Below are 25,154 nucleotides of genomic sequence, written 5' to 3'. Positions count from 1 at the left end.
CCTATCAGTTGCCTCTGGGGACTCTACCCCAGACAAATGCAAAACCACAGCCAATTGTTATCAGCCAGGGTTGGGGCAGCTGAGCTGCTGAGCTGCTGGGCCCAAGCTGCGGGCCCTGCCTGAAGAGCAGGGAGGTCAGGCAACTCGACCCGGAAGACAGTCTGGCCTCCTCTCTGTAGGATGCTGAGAAAGTAATCAGGCCCTTTGTTCCCTCCCTAGCCTGGGGGAAGCAAGGGCAGGTACTGTGGTGGCAGCAATGGCGGAGGCCTGTCAGTTGTTTCTGGGAGCTCCATCCCAGAGAAACACAGAGCCACCACCAACTGATCAGGCAGGAGCTGTGCTGGGGGCCCAAGCCAGGAGGCACCCTGCCCAGTGAGCAGCAGGGCCAGGGACTTGTGGAAAACAGTTTGGGCTGCCTTTCCCTATGTCAGCTGTAGCAGGCTGGAGGCCCATGACAGCTGTTGGGCTTTTTGCTCGCTCTCCAGCCTGAGGGCAGCAGGGGCACAGGCTACGGCAGGGCAGAGGGCCTGTTGGTTACTTCTGGGAGCTCCATCCCAGAGAAATGAGGGCTGTGACCAGCTGGAGTGCTCAGGTAGTGGGTAGGATAGCTGCGATGGAGGCCCAGGCCAGTGGGCCTTGCCTGGCAAGGTGCAGTGGAGGTGAGGCCTGCAATCTGTCCACTCCTCAGCACCATGGATGGTGCCCCTATCCTAGGGGCACACGAGAGAGCCTGGCCTACCTTGTTGGCCGGACTATGGCAGCCAGGGCCACAGCAGCGCAGGGATCCACATTGGCTTGAGCAGTGGCTCTGCCCAGACTCCAAGCAGCTCTCTGTGTCAGTCTAGAGCCCCAGGGTGTGTGTGGGGGGGCGGGGAGGGCAGGTGGAGTCATGGAGGATCTCCTGTGCCTGGGGATTGCCAAGGTCCATGGCAGAAGTGTGAGTCCACAGAAGCCTTCACTCACTCACACTTTCCCTGCTGTAGGGAGCCTCCCCTTGCTCTGCACCAATCCCAGGTGGACGGCTGTCCTTCCTTACTCCCCTATGCTCTCCATGACTCACCACTGCTTCCTTGATGAATCCCAACACAGCCTGCTGGATGATCAACCTAAAGAGCTCGTTTTCACTCACCACTCTGTCTCCTCTTGTGAGAGCTGCGCACACTAGCTGCTTCTAGTCAGCCATCTTGGCACTTCAGATACTTGTTTTCTTAAGTAGAATTTAGTAACTTGGAATGGAATCATCCAAAATTTAAGAGCAGTTTAACTGTTTTTTAAAATAGAGGGAAAGAGGTGGAGGGAGAAAGTAATTCTAGTAAGCCAAGTTCCTAACTTCAGAGCATAGAAATGTTTTTGTCACCTTACCTATAAAGAAATTATTTTACATCAGGTGTCTTGCTGACAGAAAACAATGCTTGTTGCAATAAAACCACTGCCTTGAAACACTACTATACATAACTCTTTAACATTCCTGACAGTTGTTTCCCAACATGGATGTAAAGAACTTCAATGAAATTCATCAGACTCAAATATTAAGTAAATAATTTAATGATAGAACACTGAAATTTCTTTAGACACAGAATTTTCAAGTTATATTTCTGTCTGGAGTACAGATATGAAATAGCACAAACTACTCTGAATTAAGCAAACAGAATGAATAAAAAAAAAATTCTCCAAATCTAAGCTTCCATTCCTCACTCCCACTTGCCTCAGACTCTTTCTATTGAAGATATCTAGTTAAATCTCTAATGGACGGCCTGTGGGAAGATTTACTGCCAACAGGGATGACTGACTTGTTTCCGGGCACTGAGGGCTCTGAAGCAGTTTACTTCCTGTGGAAAGCCAGTCCCGTTTCTATTTTACTTCAATCCAGGCCTATTCAGATAAAGCACCACTCAGTAGCTACTGACCATTTAAGTACGGAGAGAAAAGCAAAGTAGAAAAATGGTTTTCACTTAAAGAAAAAGCAAATGGAAGACCAGCCATAAAAGCTCCCCAGCACAAGAGACATGACAGGGATCTCCTCCCCAGATGTCCCCTGCTGTTTGTCAGCCTCTCATATCCCTGGCCCTCTGGCTTCTGGCTCTATGACTACAGTTGCCACAGAGGATTCATGGACAGCAAAAAGCTTAAGGAACCTGGAGGTTTTGTACAACATGTACATTCTGCTGACAGAAACACATACATGGTATGGACTATTATTAAAATTGTTAGCCTGCTTGCACTCAGTATACAGGCTGCTTAGGAACACTTTATTGGGAGATACCCTGCTGGTTTTGGAGCAGCACAAAATGATGAGGATAACTTTAGTAGTGACAAGAATGACCCTCTTATACCATATGGCCAAAGAACAGCTGTCCATCCCCAAGTCTATGGGGGATCAGATGAAGTGTGGAGTTTGGTTGGTTGGTCAGTGAATTTTTGGTCAGTGAATATATACATATGGCATAGTTAAGGACAATTGCTTTTCTTTTTTCTTTTTTTTTTTTTTTTTGAGACTAAGTCTCGCTGTGTCACCCAGGCTGGTGTGCGGCGGCGCAATCTCAGTTCACAGCAACCTCTGCCTCCCGGGTTCAAGCGATTCTCCTGCCTCAGCCTCCTGAGTAGCTGGGATTACAGGCGTGTGCCACCACGCCCAGCTAACTTTTTTATTTTTAGTAGAGATGGGGTTTCGCCATGTTGGTCAGGCTGTTCTCGAACTCCTGACCTTGTGATCTGCCCGCCTCAGCCTCCCAAAGTGCTGGGATTATAGGCATGAGCCACCGCACCTGGCCTACAATTGCTTTTCTTATGTTCCATTGCTTTATAAACTCATATCCCATATGCAGTCATCATTAAGACTTACTGACTGCCAGTACCAAATGTAGAAGCCTCCAACACTGTAAAAGCATGGCAAGACAGGCTTCAGGATGGGCCAGACCTGACATTACTCACTGTGGAGTACAAGCACTGAGTTCTTTCTAGTTCTCTCTGAGAGGATTTTGCCCACTGTCACATAATCACCAAACAGGGAAGAAGGCTTCTCTTGGCTTTGGCTCTCACTGTTCCTTGGAAGGGTTTCTGATTGGTGGAGGCAGAGCAGACAGTGAGTGGTCCAAAGTGGATTGATTGCCCCAAATGAGCCAACAGAACACCCAGGAATCCTACCCAGGCCAGGACCCACAGACAAAAGGTAAGAGCTGTTGCCAGCCACATGGGTCTTCATCAAAGCACAGCAGCACTGCCTACCACTCAGCCCCTTCCTCAATCTAAAGCTCAAGAAGGGAAGTTCTTTGGGAGAGAAGGGAAGCTGGTAAAGGCCATGCTATTTCCCAAAGGCCTGACCCTCTGGGCCACCCCTAGCAATATAGTCAGTGTGGAATATGATCCCACCTAGAAAATGAATGGCACTATTTTAAGAGTAGAGCATCTTGGGGAAATCTAGGATGCCTACTCTGAAGCTTTTACTCAAGTGTGGAAGCCACACCAGTATGCAGGTATACTGTCTTACAAATCTAGAAGGATATTTTAGTTTTCCAGCACCCCATGAACACTTTTTTAAAAATTCAACCACTGGCTGGGCGTGGTGGCTCACACCAGTAATCCCAGCACTTTGGGAGGCCGAGGTGGGCGGATCACTTGAGGTCAGGAGATCGAGACCAGCCGGGACAACATGATGAAACCTCGTCTCTACAAAAAATACCAAAAAAAATTAGCTGGGCATGGTGGTGCGTACCTGTAATCCCAGCTACTTGGGAGGCTGAGGTGAGAGAATTGCTTGAACCCAGGAGGCAGAGGTTCCAGTGAGCCGAGATTGTGCCACTGCACTCCAGTCTGGGTGACGGAGTGAGACTCTGTAACAAAGAAATAAAAAATAATCAACCACTTAGAAAAGTACACACATTAAGCAGACCCTACATCTAGAATGAGTTAAGCAACCATTTATAAGCATCTTCATGAGAAATGATCACCTCTGGGTTTTTCTGATATTTGAAGTAAACATCGAAACAAACTGTATTTCCCTCAACACATAACTGTCCAAATTGCATGTACAAGTGGAGGTTTAAGTAAAAGCCCTGACAGAACTATAGTCCACCTTTTGAATTAGGTGCATAAGGCCACTGACCACTCTATATTTTACCAAGAGCAAGAGCAGTGACTTTTCTATTTCAGTACAATTATGGACAGAAATGATATGATGCAAAATAGAGGTTCTTCGATAAAGTTTAAGATGTAGGGTAGAAGGGAAGACAGAAAGCAAAATTCCCAAGAAATCAGAATAACTTCACACTGGTCTTGTACTCCAAGAAACCCTGAGATGAACTGTAGTCCTCAAACACCTGTGCTTGGTTCACGCCCACCAAGACACTTCAGTATGCTTCCAACTGGTTCATCATCAATTTCCTGCTATATTCGTAGGCCAAAAAGAGTGCTCCATTGGCAGGGAATGCTCGAATCATAGTAGGTTTCAGTCCAGAATATAAGGCCGTTATTCCTAGCAAATAAAAGGGCGATCAAAGCCTGCAACAATCCCTTCTTTGGGGATACCCACGCAGCTGCATAGCACAGGTATATTTACACATGCAAACCCAGACAACAGTGCTAAAAACCAACAAGTCATAGAAGGATGCATTCCCAGCTTTTCCTAAATAGACTAACAGAAACAAGGACAAGTATCAGGTCTCCTGGCAAAACTGACTGATGCTCAGGTAACATACCCCAGTTCCATGCTTGGTTAACTCTTAGTATATGGATAGGGCAGAGCTGAGGCCTGAGATGGCCAGACAGAGATAGAGGTGGCAGCAGCTTTGCAGCTTCACCTGGGCAGTGGCAGGAACACCAACCTTGAAGTTGGAGACCTGATTATAATATTAGTACTGCCTAGGGTGGTTATGAAGATTGAATTAGATAAGGGAGGTGTAAGTACTTTGTAAAACTTTACATGTTATACAAATTTAAGGGAGAATTACTATGAGTAATAGACAAGGTATCTGTCCTCTATTTGGGACACAAAGTTTCTGTGTTACTGTCCTCTTTCTTTTTAAAATCAAAACAGATTTCATATCTCAGATTTTTTTTTTTTTTTTTTTTTTGAGACAGAGTCTCGCTCTGTTGCCCAGGCTGGAGTGCAGTGGTGCAATCTCGGCTCACTGCAAGCTCCGCCTCCCGGGTTGACGCCATTCTCCTGCCTCAGCCTCCCGAGTAGCTGGGATTACAGGTGCCCGCCACCACACCCGGCTAATTTTTTTCGTATCTTTAGTAGAGACGGGGTTTCACCGTGTTAGCCAGGATGGTCTCAATCTCCTGACCTCGTGATCTGCCTGCCTTGGCCTCCCAAAGTGCTGGGATCACAGGCGTGAGCCACCATGCCTGGCCCGTATCTCAGATTTTAAGATGTATATAGATGCTTGAAAAACAGGTATTTACTCACCTTCATTTTTCACAACATTTATAAAGGTTCTGATAAATCCTGCCTGTTTTCCAGACATGGAAAGAACTTGAATTCTGGATTTGATACAATCCACTGGGTATACTGCAAGCCAGAGGCAAATCCCACCAACTCCACCACTTAACATCAAAGGTACAGGGCCTAGAGAAAAAAAAAAAGATAGCAAATGGTATTTTGTCTCAAGAACAGCTGATGTGACATTTCCAGATGTCAATGTAGTAATGGCTGCAGGCAGATTAAAATAAAAATGGTAATGCTGCAGAATACAATTCTTTGAGGAAAACTGTCAAAGCTCTTGTTCCCAAGCTCTAAGAACACAAGGTTTTGTTGGTAGCCCAGGTCTACCCCTGGGTCTTGCCAAGTGCAAGAAGCCCTAGTGAGGGTTATATTTCGTTTGGTCACTGAGGTGTCAAGGGCTGGCCCACACGAACCAGCAGGCCTCCAGCTGAGTGGCAACCCCCTACAGTGGGGAAAAGACAGGCCAAACACAATCTACGTCTTTTTTCAACTTTCTCACTCTTAAGTATTTTAATAGCCCTGATTCTTCCTTTATCATTAAAAGCCAAAATTGTTTTTATTAAACATAGCAGTTAAGTCTGGGAGCTTGACTAACCACAGAATAGATTCAACACACACTGAGGGAGATGGTAAGAAAAACTCACTCACTTATGTGAGCCAAACATCGCATGTAGTTGTACCAACCAGCTAAACATGATAAGCTACAAAGAACTACGGTTTTCACTGCTCTCAAAACACTATTAAGATTTCCAAGTTTTAAGCTTATTTCAAGATTATTTACAGGTGACTCCCCAATTGGGAAAGTAATTTCTGGATTTCTTCTCCCCTAAAATAGATCCAGAAAAATTAAAAAACTTTATTCTAGTAAGAAAGTTTGGGATGTACTGCTTCCCTGTTTGCATGTACCCTGTCCTAAGGAAATTATCAGGCCTGGAGGGTGGGTGCTATCAACTGCCTGCCACCATGTTACCTTCAGGCATCCAGAAGCTTCCCTGTGCCAGATGGAGCCACCAATGTGGGGAGGAGAGCACAAAGGGCAGAGAATCCACAGAAACCATACCTGCAGGGAGCAAACACTATCACATCCCACTGCTGTCAATGCAAACACATTTACCTAATTCATCTTTTGATCTCCCTGATGCAAAAAAGGACCGGCTCAGTTCATAGCCACCGAAGAAGAAGAAATAGCCTGGTACTTCTCGAAGTAAAGTGCTTGAGAGTCCATGGTAGAACCCCAAGGGGCCATCTTTCCTAAGAATACTTTTGATGACAGACCACACTGTACTGGGAGGAGACACAGAGAGACAGCACGGTTATGGCAGGTGGGAAGGAAGAAAAGACAAGGGCATTTGCAACCAATTAACAGATCTGATCAAGCACTAGTAAGGAAGAAGCTGATTTTGTAAATGAAGAGCCAGGAATTGAGACTAAAAGGCATCCTTCTGTGGGAAGGAAATTTATTTACAGTAAGGAATTATCTAAACTCAGCAAGCATAACATGGCGTTGTATTGCCCAGTCCCATATCGCCGTGATTCCTATTTACTCAATCTTTCCGGTGTGTTTTTGGGAAATTTGTTCAGGTGTTTATAAGATCTGTTTTATTTTAGTGCAGAGAAATGAGTGAAGGAGTAAATGTTGTCTGAAGGCAAGACAAATTCTGAGAACAAGTTATAGCTCCTGTTATGCAGAAGCACCAAGAATTTATTTCTCAGAGCACCAGGGATGCAGGAGAATTTCTTCTAAGCAGCCCTGCTCCTGTAGCAGCCAGAACACAGGACACTCTTTGTCTGACTCCCCTTCATGATGGGGGTGCTACCAGGGCAGGTTTATCCCCGCTAAGAACAGGCCAAGAAATCACATACTCAGTGCAACTTAGTGAATCCCTGTCTCCTCACTTTGTTCTCAGCAAGAAGGAGACTTGGCTTGGACAGATGAAGGATCAAGTCCCAAGGTAATAAAGGCCACAGACGTTTAAAAACTATTTTCCTTCTGAGAGCTTCAGAAGACACTGTCAGGTATTCCCCATCAGCCAGCCCTTCCTGCAGCACTGCTACATGGAATGTAACAAAGTAATCCAGCTCAACACAATTAACCTCCCTTCCAATCCGAGTCTTAGCTCCAAGCTGCCATACCATGCCTGTGTGAACACTGCTAGACCTCAAATACAAAGTCAATTGGTAATTCAAGGTGTCTATCTGCCTAAGTCCTTTGGCTATAACTATTACTATCTTTTAATTACCTTGAATTACTTCCAAGAGACATGAGGGCAGCTTTCTGGGTGTTGTTAATGTTCTATTTGTTAATCTGGACACAGGTTACAAAGGCACATAAATTGTGTCACTATTTATAGAACTGCATACTGTGACTTAAATGTGCATTCATGATACTATGTGTATATTTCAATAAAAAGTTTTAAAGACTTACACTCTTGGACTTCTAGGCAATGAATATTAGATTCAAGTTGGTTGTAATGAATCTCAAGGATGCAGAAAACAGGGCACTTTTCCAAACCCCATTCTCACTGAGTGGGGACTGATCCCTGAAAATGGTCAATTTATCTACTGCTTTTTCCCAGCAGATTTATAGGCTTTGAGTTAACCACAGCAATATCCTTGGTCAGAACTCAGCCAGATGTCAAGATACGTAAGCAAGTTTTGCAACTAATAAGGATAATAAATTGCTTTCCGATTCAAGTAAATCAAATTGTGTATGACACAGCACTCTCAAAGGACAATGAGAATGTGTTTTCAAGAGTGAGCTAGAGAGTGATTTAATCATTGAAGAGTAGCTATGCTTACAAAAGTATTGATTAATGTTCTCAGAACTTGGGCCATTTGCAGGTACACTTGAAGGACTGGGGATAAGTGGGGTAAAAATAGTTATCTCTAGGATCTGGGTCAATCAGCCTGAATACCCATATGAAACCTGGAAGTGGGCATCAAATATTCATCTCAGAATCCAAATTGGCATTTATGAAGGCTCAGGTCAAAGGCAAAGTTCAAAAGCCACCCACTATGTACCTCCAAAAATGGCTGAAGATCATGCCTTATGTTTCCAAGAGGCCAAAAAGGGTGTTAAGCTCCTGGCTTCTCCGGTTCTGGGGTATTAAATATCTGTCTAAGACTTTCTATGCAGTGGGTGGTGGGTCTCATCACAGCCAATCCTTTCAGAAAATCTCTGTTAGGGGAAAGCATTCTAGAAACAATATTTTGGAGTAGATAAATCGGCTTCCACATCTGCCACTTTAGTACAATATAAAATGAAAAATCATCCAATACACTAGGGCAATAGAGACCTGACGTTTGTGCCCAAGTGGTGCTTACTTCTGGCTTTTGGCTATCTTTCCTGATGTCTCCATCTCATACATGGTCTGCAGCCGGCACTTCACGAGCTCCGTGGGGCAGAGCACCAGTGCAGCAAAGGCAGAGGCGAAGGAACCGGCAGCTGCATTCTGCAGATCGCTGAAAGCACACAAGCAGACAGTTACCCCTCAGTTTCTTCATTCCTTCGGCACTCACCACATAGATAGCACTTTGATGATAAAGCAGGGTAAGGAGCTGGGTGTGAGGGCATGAACCTGTGATTACAGCTACTCAGGAGACTGAGATGGGAGGATCACTTGAGCCCATGTGTTCTAGGCTGCAGTGTTATGACTGCATCTGTGAATAGCCACTGCATTCCAACTTGGGAAACAAAGAGAGACCTCCATGTCTAAAAATATGATGAAAGGGCCGGGCGCGGTGGCTCACGCCTGTAATCCCAGCACTTTGGGAGGCCGAGGCAGGCGGATCACGAGGTCAGGAGATCGAGACCATCCTGGCTAACATGGTGAAACCCCGTCTCTACTAAAAATACAAAAAAAAAAAAAAAAAAAAATTAGCCAGGCATGGTGGCGGGTGCCTGTAGTCCCAGCTACTCGGGAGGTTGAGGCAGGAGAATGGCATGAACCCGGGAGGCAGAACTTGCAGTGAGCCGAGATTGCGCCATTGCACTCCAGCCTGGGCAACAGAGTGAGACTCTGTCTCAAAAAAAAAAAAAAAAAAAATGATGAAAGGAAGGAAACTTGCATGTGCTGTTTCATCTAAGGATCCCACAACCCTGTGAAGCAGACAGCAGCACCCCAGTTCCCTATGGGAAGTAACACTTAGAGATGACATAATGTGGCCAGTCACACAGCTACTAAGTGGCAGTGCTAGGATGTGAACCCAGGTCTTCCTGACAGCAACACCCATATTCTTTTGATTACACACAGCGCTATGGACTGAATTTTGTCCCCTCAAGGTGATGGTGTTAGGAGATGGGGCCTTTGGGAGTAATCAGGTATAGATGAGGTCATGAGGATAGGGCCATAGTGATGGGATTAGTCCCTTAAAAGAAGAGGCCAGAGAGCTCGCTCACTCTCTGCCATATGAGGACACAGTGAGAAGACGGCTATGTTCAAATTAAGAACAAGCCCTCATCAGACACCAGATCTGCTGGAACCTTGATATTAGACTTTTCAGCCCATAGGACTGTGAGAAATGTTTGTTTAAGCCACTCAATCTGTAGCATTCTGTTACAGAGGCCAAAGCCAAGATACATCATGACATGACAAAATAAAACTCCACAAAAAAACCTAAAGGAAAGGAGGAAAATATTACCCATAGTCCCACACTGAAAAACATGCACTATTAATACTGCAGTGTGTCTTCCCTAAGTTTTAAATAAATCTAGGTTCTAAGCCTATCCCCACATGCCCACAATCCAACCTGGAGCAACCAGATGTGCAATGTAACTGCCACAGATGAAAACCCAGAAAAAACGTTTAACCAAAAGTTGCTGCATCACAGAAAGATTTTCCAGTTCAGCTGATGACCTACCACCTCAGCAACACAGACGAGGGTAAAATGGTGCCACAGGAGTGGGTGAAGCCAGTACAAGTCTGCAAGCTCAATGGTATTAGGTGAAATGGCTAAACTGGAAATCTAAACTAGGCAGAGGGATGAATGCACAAATACAAAACAGAAGCATTCACCTCATATATGGATTTAGTACCAGCAGCCAAAGGTCACCAGCAGGGTTGTGAAACTGGAATCCAGTAAGAGTTCAGGCGTGGTGACTCATATCTGTAATTCCAGCACTTTGGGAGGCCAAGGCAGGCAGATCAGTTGAGGCCTGGCCAACGTGGCAAAACCCCGTCTCTACTAAAAATTAGCCATGCCTGGTGGTGCACGCCTGTAATCCCAGCTACTCCGGTGGCTGAGGCACAAGACGCACTTGAAACAGGGAGGCAGAGGTTGCAGTGAGCCGAGATCATGCCACCGCACTCCAGCCTGGGCGACACAGTGAGACTCTTTCAAAATAAAAAAAATGAATATGGGGAAAAGTCTGAGAAGTGTTTCAGAAGAAAGGCTTCTCTGAGGGTTCCTGGTTCATGGGAGTCGGGATAGAAGATCCCTTCCAGCCCCAGAAGAGTGTTGTGTCATAGGATCATGACTGGAATTTGGGGCAGGACAATCCTTCATTGGGCAGGAAGGACTGAACTGGTTCCCTGACACCCATTCAATGCCAGCATCATGCTGTCACTGGACAGCCAAGATCACCCTCACAGATTTCCAAAAACCCCCAAGGGTGGGTGGTAATCTCCTCAGCTAACTACTCAGGTAGAGATATAATCCCCTAACAATTTTTCTCCAAACTGTGAGCAAAAGCACAGATGGGGCAGGGCACAGTGGCTCACACCTGTAATCCCAGCACTTTGGGAGGCTGAGGTGGGCAGATCGCAAGGTCAAGAGATCAAGACCATCCTGGCCAACATGGTGAAACCCCGTCTCTACTAAAATACAAAAATTAGCTGGGCATGGTGGCGGGTGCCTGTAGTCCCAGCTACACGGGAGGCGGAGGCAGGAGAATTGCTTGAACACGGGAGGCAGAGGTTGCAGTGAGTTGAGATTGCGTGACTGCACTCCAGCCTGGGTGACAGAGTGAGACTCCGTCTCAAAAAAAAAAAAAAAAAAAAAGCACAGATGGACCTACCATATTCAGGGGTACTCAAGTTTTTCCAATGTTAAAGATTAGTATAAAATCAAGGTGGCACCAGTCTTGGCCCTGGTTTGCTAGTCCCTGGTGGTCTAGCTTCTGTGCCATGGCCAGATGCAAGTCTTCCAGAAGACTTGGCTTACAGTGGGGCTTTCTTTCATTAGGAAGACACTGTTTGCAGTATGGACTTCCTTTTGATGTTAGAGAATTAAGCCTAAAACCATTAACAAAGGAGAACCAGGTACACAAATGTACTGGCACACGCTTTTATGGGGTGTGGAAACCATCCAATGCTGTTCAGTCCACTCCTTTCCCCCACTTCACTCCTTAGCAGCTTGTTAGAACCGAAACTTAAAATGGTTTCTGCTGTCTTGCAGCCAGCCTGCAGATCCACAGTTGGCCTCCCTCAGGGACTCTCTGTTAACCTGTTGACAGGCAATAGTCAATTAGGAGCATTAACCAGGGTCTGCCGAGTTTGTCAGGACAAAGGTGGCAGTCAATAAATGTAGAAGTCGATTGAGTTTAAGATATAATAATGGCTCGGACATCTGAACGAACACCAAGCACATTATTATAGTGCAAGGACACAGTCAAATCAGATATGCAGTGGACTTTGGGTTTCCAATAAATACTTTCATTGACCAGTGCACAGAAGGAAGTGCATGGGCCCCTGGTTCTGCATGTAGTATGAATGTGTAGAACTGGAATTGAAATAGTAATAGGTATAGGATGGGATTTTCTAAGAATCATCCATTTGTCATATATTCAACAAACATGTACCTGAGCACTCCTGCTATGTAAGACCCTGTCCAGCCAAACATCAAAGTAGAACAACACTCTGGGTCATGCTGAAACTGGGAACAGACAAATATTTACAATGTGATTGCAGAAATTCACCACAGGCTCTCACAAGCAGTTCTTTCCTTTCACTGCTCCTGATTAATCTTCTCTCTAGAACTGACCCTTATAAAATATTCCAGACCCCAAACTGTGGTCTGATGGAAAGGAGACTGGGCAGGAGCTCAGAAGACACAAGTTCAAGTCCTTAGCGGGGTGACCTTGAGCAGGTCAATATCGGCACCTCAGTTTTCCATCCCTAAGAGAGGAAACATCTGCCTTGCTCTTCTCACAGGATCACGGTGAGGGCTATAGAGACACGATATACATGTCAGAGCTTTGCAGACTCTAAGAGAACATTTCCCCAACAGGTAAGAGACAAACACTGTTCCTCAGGATGGAAAAAAAAAAGGGCCCAAGCTCAAAAAAGATGAGTGCTGGATTAGACAAGGTTAATCAGGATGGTTTCTTTACTGCAAAACAGCTAAGCATATATATATTTTTTTGAGAGACAGGGTCTTGCTCTGTTGCCGAGGCTGGAGTGCAGTGGCGTCATCTCACTGCAACCTCTGCCTCCTGAGCTCAAGCAATCCTCCCACCTCAGCCTCCCCGGTAGCTAGGACCACAGACATGTGCTACCATGCTCAGCTAAGTTTTGTACTTTTTGTAGTGACAGGGTTTTGCCATGTTGCTCAGGTTGGTCTCAAACTCCTGGGCTCAAGTAATCTGCCCACCTCAGCCTCTCAAAGTGCTGGGACTACAGGCGTGAGCCACTGTGCCCAGCCTTACGCATCTTTAATGAACTAAATAACACATACACTATATGAAATAAATGTACCAAGAGTGATTCTTCATGAGAGAGACACTGTGACGTAATTTCCCAACCCTTTCTTAAGGACACCCAGCAATTCAATGTTCTGAAAGTAGTGTGGGAAAATGCAGCTGTAAGGTATTAGATTGTTCTCGGCAGAAAAGCAATATGCTCTTACCTGTCCTTTACTTTGTTCACAGGCTAAGGAAGCAAGAAAGTGGAGGGGCGGGCAGAGCCAGATCCCCAGTGATTTCACTCATGCAAGACAGAAGTCACTGTTTATCCTATGGCTGGAGGGGCTGCTTTGCTCAGAAGACACAGGTCTTCCTCAGAATCTCACGTGGCTGCTTACTGTTTCCCTGTCTTCTCTCCCCATTTTGTCCTTTGCTAAGGAAACTGAACTGAACTGAAGTCCAGGTCTTCTCTAACAGAGTGTCTCTCCTTCAACAGGGAACAAAACTACATGGCATGCCACACTCTCCTGGTTTGTGCCCTGCTTGTTTCTTTACTGCCTTCCTGCCTGCCCTTTCTGTGCTGGAGGCTCATCCCATTCATGCTCAGCCCTCCTCGCTGTCTACACTGTCTTCTTAGGCAATCGTATCCAATCCCAAGCCTTTATAAAGAACAAGCTCTACCCATCATGGTGGAATTCCTGTCTATAAAAGGGCACACCTTCAGACCTCCAGGCACCACCAGAGAACACTGCTGTGCACAAGGAACTGAATTCAGTTGTGTGGGACCTGCAGCTGCAATCGGGTTTCAAACTCCTACTGAAATAACTAAGACTGCCCTTTGCAATCTTGAAGCTTATATAATAATTTTAAGTGGTATAAATCAACATTCAAAGCAGGGATAACTAAACATTCCAGTGGTTTCCAAATTCTCTTTAGTCTCTATATAATAAATACCCAAGGCAAGACCAAGAACGAGGCAAAGTCTGATGTTCTGGGAAGATCTGGACAGAGAAAGGTGGGTTCCCTTGCATCTTCGCAGACATTTCCGACCCTTCCTAAAACTCCTCAAATTCATCTGGCTCAGACAACCTCTTCCAATACTCTGCTTTTTGCTAATGAAAGAAAAGCTAAAACTTGGATCATAAGCGGCATCTACAGCTTCAGTGCAGCATGTCTGCTGATGAGAGGTAGCACCGCCAGCTGCATTTGAACAGCATTCTCCTGGAGAAAACTGAAACAGAAGGGCAGTTCGTTCTCAGTGGTGGATGATGAGCAGGTCTCCTCTGTGGTATGCATATGTGGTTTCCAAGTTTTATATGATGACAATGTATAACTTCATAAATAAAAGGAAAGCAGTTATTTTTTAAAAGGAAATGTTCTTCCACATAAGGCATCAAAAATTGTGACCATACAGCAGATTTTTTTTAATTTTCATTTTTTGTAGATATAGGGATCTTGCTATGTTACCCAGGCTGGTTTTGAACTCTCAGCCTCAAGCCATTCTCCTGCCTTTGCCTCCCAAAGTGCTGGGATTACAAGCATGAGCCACCATGCCTTGCCAGTTTTGTGGGGTTTTTTTAAACAAATAAAAAAAGTGTGTGTCCTTGACTCACCTCAGCTTTGCCTGCTTGTCCAATCCAGCCACTTTCTGGACCACCTGCTGGCAGAAGCCATAGCACATGAAGAGGACTGAGTTCTCAGCGATGTTGGCGATTAGTGCTGGGCTGGTCCCCTTGTAGAAGCCACGGAAGCCCACCTGGGAGTAAGTCTTCAGGCAGCAGTCGGTGAGTCCCCGGTACAGGTCAGGGAACGTCTGCATCTTTACTTTCATCGTGTCAAAGGGCTGCCCAGTCAGTACACACGCTGTGCCCCCTGGAATCAGGACAGATGACTGCTCTAGTATGAGGCTACAGTTCTATTATCCATGGAAGGAAGGCCCAGGCAGCCTACCCCAGAACTTACCCCTGCTTCAGTTCATTTCAACCTCTTTTCCTCCAAAACCTTCCAGCCATGTCCAGTAAACAATTTAGAGCAGATCCTTGATGTGCCTGGCATCTAAGTCCCACCCTGAAGGAGCCCATGCCAGGCAGGAGAAAGAGACAGACATGTGTTCAACAGTGGCAGGCACAGGATGCAACAGTGCAGTGAGTATGTAGGAGCCTGGGCAATAGGGTCAGAGGGACTACAGCTTTGCTGCGAGATCCTGGACAAGCCATGTAACTTCTGAGCCTCAGCTCCTCATCCCTGCCACCTCACAGGGTTAGCATGAGGATTAAATAAAAATGGAGGAGACAGGCTTAGCACAGCACCAGCTACGTAAGTGGTTAGTAACCAGTGGCTACTATGTGTGCAAGAAACAGAAACCACAGAAAGGGAGGGGAAACCTGGGAAGACTTCATCACTCACTTTGTCTAATTGCCCAGTGGGACTGATCAGACCCGGCACCGCGGAAAGGAAACAAGGAGTCTGGCTAATTAACCCCCAAAGAGCTAAATATTTCATTCTATAGAAAAACCTCTTTAATTTGAGCTCTACTGATTAATAATGTGTATTTAGATAGAGAATGGACTGAAATTTATTTATGCTTAGCTTAAATCCTTTATTTATATACTTTTATAAGATCAAATACAGCAAAGTCTACATCGCACACAATATATATATATTTTTTTTGAGATGGTGTCTTGCTCTGTCACCCAGGCGGGAGTGCAGTGGTGCAATCTCAGCTCACTGCGACCTCCACCTCCCAGGTTCAAGGAATTCCTGTGCCTCAGCTTCCTGAGTAGCTGGGATTACAGGCACCCGCCACCATGCCTGGCTGATTTTTGTACTTTTCACAGAGATGGGGTTTCACCATGTTGGCCAGGCTGGTCTCTAACTCCTGGCCTCAAATGATCCTCCTGCCTCGGCCTCCCAAAATGCTGGGAGGCATAAGCCACCATGCCCAGCCACGTGAAATCATTTTAGTAAAAATTCTAAACAGAAGAAAAGGAATGAACTGCAACCCCCCTACAACATCCCCACACCCTGTAGTAGGGTTGGTGTCATGGGAACTGCCAGTGGTTAGTGTTTACCATCTCCTTCTGGACCTGAGAGGAGCTCTTAAAGCTTCATCAAAATGCAAAAGAAGGCTTACAGAAAATATTTGAGAAATGCAACTTCCTGACTTTGATGTTATACATGGTTATTCCATCTAAACTCTGGAAAGTGGAGTTGGGGGAAGGGACATTAAGAATAATTCTCAATTATTTATTGGCAAATAAGCCAACACTTCCAAAGAGTCTGAGAACTGCTTGATCTCTTTTTTAAGCAACAAGCAATATGATCTCTGTGAGCCCATCATTACTGTTCATTTCTTCCAGGAGAGGAATGACACGCTTCCGCCTTTAATTGCCAAATTATCCTCAATTCTGAATTAGTGGAATATAATTTAATATGATTTTATTATGAGTAATCCTGAGTCATTCTCTCCCAGGTACTGCTGGGCTAGGATAAAAAGAGATCTGAATTACATTAAAATAATTTAATTATTCCAAGAGAAGAAGTGACAGAATGTTTTAAGTGGGTGCGTAATTCAGAGAGCCTAGATGCAGATAAGCTGAATAAAGCACTTAATTCAGCACGTTCATATTTTAACTTGATCATCTTGAACAGTTCAGGCATCACAGGTTACTAGAATACACATTTGCTGTATATCTGGGACAGTTACATTTCCAACAGGGAGAAGGGGGGGGCTAATGAATGTACAAATGCTAGCAACAACTGTCTCCCGTCCTCCGCAAGGGTAAGCTAACTTCCTGTGTAATTTACCACAAATGATATGGTCATGGCCCTCACTGTGCCCTCAAGTGAGAGGAGACTGTTCTGAACACCAGTACCAACCACGGAGCCTGACACCTAGTAGGTTCTCAAAGATCTATCAAGTCCATAAAGTCATGAATAAATATTATATTTCTCCACTTGCCTAGAAGTCAGACTTCTTATTCTCCTTAAACGACAAATAACAACATTCTTTTGGCGATATGGTGGCCAGCCAAGCATCTTATTCCGCAGGAAAGGCACTCAGACTATGTCATACCTAACACTTTACCAACGGTGGTGGTTTGGATCTTCAGTCCTTGACACAGAGTCCGTAAATCACGAGATACAGAGGAAATCTATCAGGGCAGGGACAGTGTCTCATGGAAGGCACAGCTCTGAAGAAGGCAGAGAGGTGAGAAGAAGCAGACTCACACCACAGGACCAGGCCCACCAAGCAGAGGTGAGACCCTCAAACCCCTCTGGAGGCCATCGTAAAGGTTTAACAGGGCAGGGAAGTACATCATTTTCAAGAAACTCCAATCAAAAAAGGTTTGGGGTTGTTTTTAATTTTTGCATTTGAGAAGATAAACTTCAAGGATCTGAAATGCCACATTCTCCAACTACGCTAAACAAGGTACACTGCAACAGTAGTCAAAGTAGTGACTGCATTGTTTTAGAGTTGCTGAATGACTATTAAAGTGGTACCAAGTTTCTCTTTAGGGCTATTTAACTTTCGGGATCCACACACCCCCATTTCAATAATTATCTAATCACCTAACTAGTTCTTGAAATCGTCCTTTATCCTAGCTGTTTAGGGATCTAGATCTCTTATAGCCACTGCAGATAGGGAAATGAGAACTTCCCAGCACTTTAGAGTAGACGAGCTGGCTGAAAACCTGTGTGGTGGGGAAAACTTTGTATAAAAGGAAAAGAAGAGACACACACAACAACACATTTAAGCTCCATCCACATCACCTCGGGCTGCAGCTGGCTCTATGCTTACAGTTGGATCGATTCCATAGGTGACCTCTGCCACAAAACACAGTGGGTCCTCTGCTCCTATCAATGGCTGGCAGAAAATTCCCAAAGCCTAGCAAGTTCCACATCCAGAAAGTCAGGGCCCAAAGCCTCCAAACTAACCCTCCCCTCCAGTGCGCTGCAGACACATTATGGAGTACTAAAGCAGAGACAGCACCACCACCACACAACGGACCCAGGGACCACAGTCCTGCCCTGTCTTCACACCATCTTGCTGTGAAACCTTGGACAAATCTACTGCTCCTCTGTGGGCCTTTTTCTACATATCCAGCGAGCACTGGAGCCAACAATGTCTAAAGGTCTCTCTAGCTCCAGCATTCAAAGACTCCAAGATCCTCGAAAGTGGGAATCTACTTTCCATTTGCATTCCATAGGCCTCACAACAGAATGGAGGTTTTTGTGTCACTGCTAGGCACCTCCTCTGCCCAGCCCCCAACCTATAGACCACGTCTCGCTCCCCGTCCCCATCCCATCCCCTCAGGAATGGGCTTCGTTGTCCTCAGAAGTTAGACTACCCACAGCAGCTCTGCCTCGGTGAGGGGAGTCCCTGTGTCACCAGCACGGGGAGAAATACCTGTCCAACAGTGATGGGGACAGTGTGTCTGTACACATAAGGGCCCAATACATGTTCAAAACATGCCCCCGAGCAAATGCCTTACATACTAAGCTCCCAACCATACTGTTGCAATTTCTATCTTTCAAACTCACTGTAAACTATAAATGTGGTACCCAAATACCTGTATGCACATAAATAGGAAAAGGTAAACTTTTACATTCTATCACCATAGGTTCTAGATCTTTGACAGACTGACTGAAAGAGATCAAATGTCAAAAGCTAAGACTACATGTGGCTAAACACCCTCCTACTGCAGAGACAGAACTGAGCCCAAGGGCATTCACTTGCTGGTGAGAGGCGACCTGGGGCAGGCAGATGTTTGCACCATTTTCAGGGTCAGCGTCCTCCCCAGTGTGGCATGGGGGAGGGCAGGGGGCACAAGGCCTGGGACGCTGTAGCCTAAAGGCACGCAGTGGGCAAGAGACTACTGGGCAGACCCCCACTGGCCTTCAGTTCCTTGGGCATCTGGGGCTGGGACGCTCCTTGTGGGTTCTGCCCTGGGAGAAGTGCCCTTGCCCAGTGCTCCTCATTAGGGTTGGTGACACGCTCTCTCCAGTCCTCCTCATTAGCATACCTTGGCCGACCTTTGGCTCATGGAAAAACACTTTGCTGTTCTCTGAACAATTTCTTCTTCACAATTGAGCAAATGACTGATGAGGTGACCACACTCATGACCATACTCATCTGTTGGTGGTGGGGGTGGGGGTGGGAGTGGGGGGTGCGCTGGATAAGGACAGCATTGGGCAACACCCTCTCTGGCCTCCCCACTCCAGGGAGAATCCTGTGGGAGGCCAGGGTAGTCCAGGGTTTCCCTTTGGGCAATCAGCATTCCAGCCGCTCCTCCTACTTCTGGACTCTGGAGAACCAAATCACCACCATGCACTTCCCATTCCACCCTGTGCCTCAGCCTGAGGGTCCTGCTCTTCCTGCATGTTCAAGCTGATCTTTCTAAGGAGTAGCCTGCACGGTGCCAGCACTACCCCCTTATCACAGGCAGCACCTCCCTGTGCCGGGGGAGCCTCAGGCTCTTGGGCTCAGGCCCCTAGGCTCAGGTTAGCTGACATTCCCAGCAAATCGTACAACTTCTTTCCTTTCACGGCTCTAAGACACAGTCCATTATCAGTCTGATTTTCAAAGACATGTCTTTTTTTTTTTTTTTTTTTTTCTTTTTTTTGAGACAGAGTTTCCCTCTTGTGGCCCAGGCTAGAGTGCAATGGTGAGATCTTGGCTCACCACAACCTCCGCCTCCCAGGTTCAAGCAATTCTCCTGCCTCAGCCTCCCAAGTAGCTGAGATTACAGGCATGCACCACCATGCCTGGCTAATTCTGTATTTTTAGAAGAGACGGGGTTTCTCCATGTTGGTCAAGCTGGTCTTGAACTCCTGACCTCAGGTGATCTGCCTGCCTCGGCCTCCTAAAGTGCTGGGATTACAGGCGTGAGCCACCGCGCCCAGCCTTTTAAAGACATTTCTAAGAGTGTCCTCCTTTCTTTCCCAACACTAGCAGGGACAGTAAGTGGTGTTTCCCAGGAGATGCTATGGTGTTATTTTTGCACTACAAGGGCTCTGAAGACTGCCAGGCTTGAAGTGAAGAACCACGTCACCTGCATATCCCAGCCAGGTGACAATGGACAAGGGGCTTCACCTCTGAGCTGTTTTCCAGCTGTACTGGGCACATTCCACCCCTCACTCTGACTCACAAGGTGTTAACAATAATGGACACTCCTCTACCTTCTGCCACGCTCTGAACAATACTATACTTCCATCAAATGGATTCATCCCAAAGGTAAAGCACATTGCTTCTGGAGGGAGAAAGGTAATATTTTCATACCACTTTCATTTGATCTCATTTAGAGGGTAGTTGAGGAACTGGGTTTTCAGAGAGAACTGGGTTTTCTCTGGGATTATAGTTAGGCATTGCTTAATGACCGGGACATGTTCTGAAATACGCGTCATTACACAATTTCATCATTGTGCTATCATAGAGCATACACACCTGACCCTAGATGGCATAGCCTACTCCACACCCAGGCTATACGGTATATATGTTGCTCCTAGGCTACACACCTGTACAGTATGTTACTGTACTGGATGCTGTAGGCAACTATAACACAGTGGTATTTGTGTATCTAAATGTATCTAAACACAGAAAAGGTATAGTAAAAATATGGTAGTATAGGCTGGGCGCGGTGGCTCACGCCTGTAATCCCAGCACTTTGGGAGGCCGAGGCGGGCAGATCACGAGGTCAGAAGATCGAGACCATCCTGGCTAACACGGTGAAACCCCCTCTCTACTAAAAATACAAAAAATTAGCCGGGTGCGGTGGCAGGCGCCTGTAGTCCCAGCTACTCGGAGAGGCTGAGGCAGGAGAATGGCATGAACCTGGGAGGCAGAGCTTGCAGTGAGCCGAGATTGCGCCACTGCAGTCTGGCCTGGGCGAAAGAGCGAGACTCCATCTCAAAAAAAAAAAAAAAAAAAAAAAAAAAAAAAGGTAGTATAATCTCATGGGACCACCATCAGATGTGCCGTCCATCACTGACAGAAACATGGTGATAAGGCACATGACTGTACCTGCAGCCCCCGCCGTGAGGTCAATGGCAGCCTGGATAGCGGGATTGGACTTCATGTTTGCCCACTCTGCTGCTGGTCTCGTGGAAGGCAGCTTTCTGCACCTTATGACAGGCACCACATATCCCTAAGGGGAGGCAAGAGTTTACCATTAGTCCAAGTCTGCAGCATCCTGTTCTCTAGGTCTGCAGCCAAATTATGGAACCTAAACTTCTGGGAGCCATGAACTGGGCTCCACATTGTTCCAAAGGAAAGAGGCTCAAGGTATCAGTGCAGCTTAGCAACTGCCCCCTAGAAAGCTCACAGATCAAAAACCTCCCCTGCGTATCAAGGCTACAGCCACCAGCAGCACTTCAACTGACCTTTCTGAAAACTGAAAAAATGAACACCAAATAAGTAAGCCGACCACAGGTGTACCAAACCGCATCAGACTTGTTTTTTTTAGAGGCCTACGGTGAGCCATCAATTGAAGAGGCTCAGTTCTAAATTCAGACAGCAGCCTGTGCTGGGTGCCTAAGGGGATCTCACAAGACAGTAGGTCTGGAAAGGAGCACCCAGGCAGCCAAGGGTGGGAGCTGCACCCTGGGATCACACACGCCTTGGTGAATGCCTGCTCTACCTGCAGCGTGGCTCCTTCAGCCTCTACAGCTGGGAGTCCTCATCTGTACAAGGTGAATAATAAAAATATTATAAAACAAAGGCAGTCACAAATAGCCACATCGGACTGATGAGACGCCACACCGTGCACAAGCATCATGTGTTCTTAGAACAAGGCCCTGCGCAAGCATCTTCCTGTCACACACATCTTCCTGTCACCACAGTCCACTAGCCCTTCAAATGTAAATGTGTGCAGGAGTCGCCTGGGGGCCTTGCTAAATAAAACGCAGCTTCTGATTCAGTAGCCTCAGACAGGACCAGAGATTCTGCCTATTTTGATGAGTTCCCAAGTGAGGCGGACAATGCCAGTCCACAGACTCACACTTTGAGATACAACACCTGGGCCGTTGTGTCCAAATCCACTTGATAACCTGGAGCACTTATTAAATATGCAAATTGCCAGGACTTTCTTCTGGAAATCTTGATTCAGTATGTTTCGGTTGGAGCCTTGGGCATTTGGGAAAACTAGAATTTCTTTCTCTCTCTTTAGACAAAAGTCAACTACTGTTGAGGCGTGGGCTTAATAAATGTTGACTAAAATATCCAACTCAACAACCAATCCTGTATAATTTTCAAATGGTGTCAGTAACTTATTTGCAAATAATAAGGAACAACTTATTCCTCATCACACTGAGGAGCCGTGTGACCCATCGTGCTGGATCAGAGATGAACACCAAGCGCCCTCCTAACACCAATGTCACCCTGAACGGCAACAGGAAACATTGGCCGTGGAGAAGTTGTTTAAACCTCTTGAAGCATTTTGCCAATGACCAGACTTCAACAATCCTCCGTTATTTACAAAAAATTTAAAACCAGTGGCAACAACGGCACATTACTTAATAAAGCAACTAAGTTAGAAGTGCAAGACACTGATTTATATGCTGTTGATAGATCTGGAGAGACAGGACCATTTACTAGGCTGAAAGGTGGTGGTCATCTGGTATCTTCCTAAAAAAGTTTATCAGGGTCCTGGCCAGATGCGGTGGCTCACGCCTGTAATCCCAGCACTTTGGGCCGGCCGAGGTGGGAGGATCACGAGGTCAGGAGTTTGAGACCAGCCTGACGAATATGGTGTAACCCTGTCTCTACTTAAAATACAAAAATGACCCCAGCGTGGTGATGCACACCTGTAGTCCCAGCTACTCGGGAGGCTGAGGCAGAAGAATCACTTGAACCTGGAAGGCGGAGGTTGCAGTGAGCCGAGATTGTGCCACGGGACTCCAGCCTGGGCAACAGAGCGAGACTCTGTCTCAAAAAAAAAAATAATAATAATAATAGAAAATAAAAAATAAAATAAATAAATAAATAAATAAAAAGTTTATCAGGGTCCTAATCCTTTCCCAGAAGGCAAACTAAAGCCTGGAGGAAGAAAAGGTCTTCTCCAAGGCCACACAACTGTCAGTGACAGACGATTCAGTTCAAAGTCCTGGCTTTTCAGGCCTGTGCCTACAAACCAACCCTTAATCTGAGTATTTCAACCTGGCCAAAGGCAACACAAAACACCCAGCCCTATATTTTAGGGAAAGAAAAAAACGGGGGCACCTGAGAAGACAGACAGAGACAAGTACAATGTGGCCTCCTAGATAAACCTCAATGCGCTTATTTCTTTTGGCACAGACACTTCCTTTTTAATTTTGAAGGAAAGTCACATCACATTGCATTCTATCTGTCCATATGAATTAAACCCTGTTAGGTGAGCCAAACTTAAACACATTAAATTCTACAAATAGGCCAGGCACAGTGGCTCACGCCTGTAATCCCAGCACTTTGGGAGGCCAAGGCAGGTGGATCACCTGAGGTCAGGAGTTCGAGACCAGCCTGAGCAACACGGAGAAACCCTGCCCCTATTAAAAATACAAAATTAGCCAGGCATGGTGGCACGCGCCTGTAATCCCAGCTACTCGGGAGGCTGAGGGAGAAGAATAGCTTGAACCCAGGAGGCAGAGGTTGTGGTGAGCCGAGATCGCCCCATTGCACTCCAGCCTGGGCAATAAGAGCGAAACTCCGTCTCAAAAAAATAAACAAACAAATAAATTCTACAAATAGCCACTAGAATTATTAGGATAGAAAACGATGATGGGTACTAACAGATTCACTCAGGAGTGGGCAACTAATTCACATTATGTGTAGCTCTGGCTTGGAGAAGACACAGGGCTTGGAGGAGGCAAGACTGTTCACCATGAATTAAAATTGATTTATGAGCTTGCTGTAGCACTTGGAATAGAAAAAAGAATCTTTTCAGCGCCTTTGACTCCTCTCTCAAATTACACCAGGGTGCGACTGAGGAACAACAGTGCCGACCACCCACTTTGCTCGACCCTTGGGGAAATTAACTTTTTTTTTGGATGGGAATGTCAGTAGATGAGGCTGCATTTTCCACCAGGAAACACGAACTGCTGCGGGAAGATCCAGCTTCTGGCTAAAGCTGGGGCGGCAGGAGCCGCCGGCCAGCTCGCTATCCAGTCCCCAGAGCCCGGGCTTTAGGTAAAGCATGGAGATGCAAATCAGTTTTGCCGCCAAGGACCCGGCCAGGCGCGTCTCCTCCCGGGCCTCGCAAGGAACAGGTCAGGGAGACGACTTCCAACTTTCTCTGCCCGGCCCTAAACGTTCGCCGCCCCTGCCCAGCCGCCCACTCCTGGGCAGCCTGCAAGTCTCCATTCACAAGCGGCTCCGTGCTGCCCAGCACTAGCGCCCCGGGGGCGCGGATCCCCGCAGCCAAATGACACGACTTGCGGGCAAAGAAGGACAAAAGTTCCCATCAGGTGGGCACTGCGGGAAGGAGGCCAACGACCCCGAGATTCTCCGGGTCCCGCGGCACGTGCGCGGCGACGCTGGCCGCTTCCCCCGCCACCCGGGAAGGTCACGCCGCCCGGACACCCAGGCCCGCCCCGCGCCCCGCTCCCTCCGCCTGGCGCACTCCCCGCAGCTGCAGGCGCCAGGCCGGGCTGCGCTCACCGCCGCGCCGGCGTGGCCGCGTCCAGCTTAGGCTCCGCCGCCCGCTTTCGGCTCCGGGTCGCGGCTGGGGCGGCCACTTAACACCCACGTCGGCAACGGCCAGCCCTTCGCCCCGCCCTCCGCGCAGGCATCCCGGGAGGCGGCCCCGCGAAGCTCAGGAGCGCCCCTGCGGCCGGGGGGCGGGCTGCGCCCGGGCCGCGCCCGGGCCGAGACCCGGAGCCGCCACCGCCCACCGGCCCTGCCACCGCCCCCAGCACGGGAAGCGGAAGTGGGCGTGGGGCCGCGGCGCGCACAGCGCAGCCCAGCCCGCGACCCGGCGTTGTGCTGCCGCCGACCCTGGTGAAGCTGGAGAGCGGGGTCTGCGCCTCCTGAGACTTTCCCGCCTCTGGGCTCCCCGAGACCCTCTCTGAGGCCGGACCCTAGTTAGCCCGCTGGGCTGGGACTGGGGGCTGGGGGCT

General features: G+C 47.1%; 1 protein-coding gene across 2 annotated transcripts; it reads right to left on the bottom strand.

Moving 5' to 3' along the window:
* Positions 1 to 1,529: 1,529 nt before the first annotated feature.
* Positions 1,530 to 24,921, bottom strand: SLC25A15 (solute carrier family 25 member 15). 2 transcript variants are annotated; one of them, XM_063619084.1, is made up of 8 exons: positions 24,697 to 24,921; positions 22,869 to 22,986; positions 21,088 to 21,211; positions 14,678 to 14,936; positions 8,768 to 8,905; positions 6,558 to 6,727; positions 5,408 to 5,566; positions 1,530 to 4,471 (listed from the first exon to the last, which is right to left on the bottom strand). In XM_063619084.1, the coding sequence occupies exons 3-8, from the start codon at positions 21,140 to 21,142 to the stop codon at positions 4,347 to 4,349; spliced, it is 906 nt and encodes a 301-aa protein (XP_063475154.1). In that variant the 5' UTR covers positions 21,143 to 21,211; positions 22,869 to 22,986; positions 24,697 to 24,921; the 3' UTR covers positions 1,530 to 4,346. The 2 variants fall into 2 exon arrangements, with proteins under 2 accessions (XP_063475154.1, XP_055101357.1); XM_055245382.2 differs by lacking the exon at positions 22,869 to 22,986 and having other exon boundaries at positions 24,697 to 24,920.
* Positions 24,922 to 25,154: the final 233 nt, after the last annotated feature.

The sequence above is a fragment of the Symphalangus syndactylus genome, chromosome 15, assembly GCF_028878055.3.
Source record: "Symphalangus syndactylus isolate Jambi chromosome 15, NHGRI_mSymSyn1-v2.1_pri, whole genome shotgun sequence".
Taxonomy (NCBI): domain Eukaryota; kingdom Metazoa; phylum Chordata; class Mammalia; order Primates; family Hylobatidae; genus Symphalangus; species Symphalangus syndactylus.
This window is presented reverse-complemented; position numbering and strand designations above follow the sequence as displayed.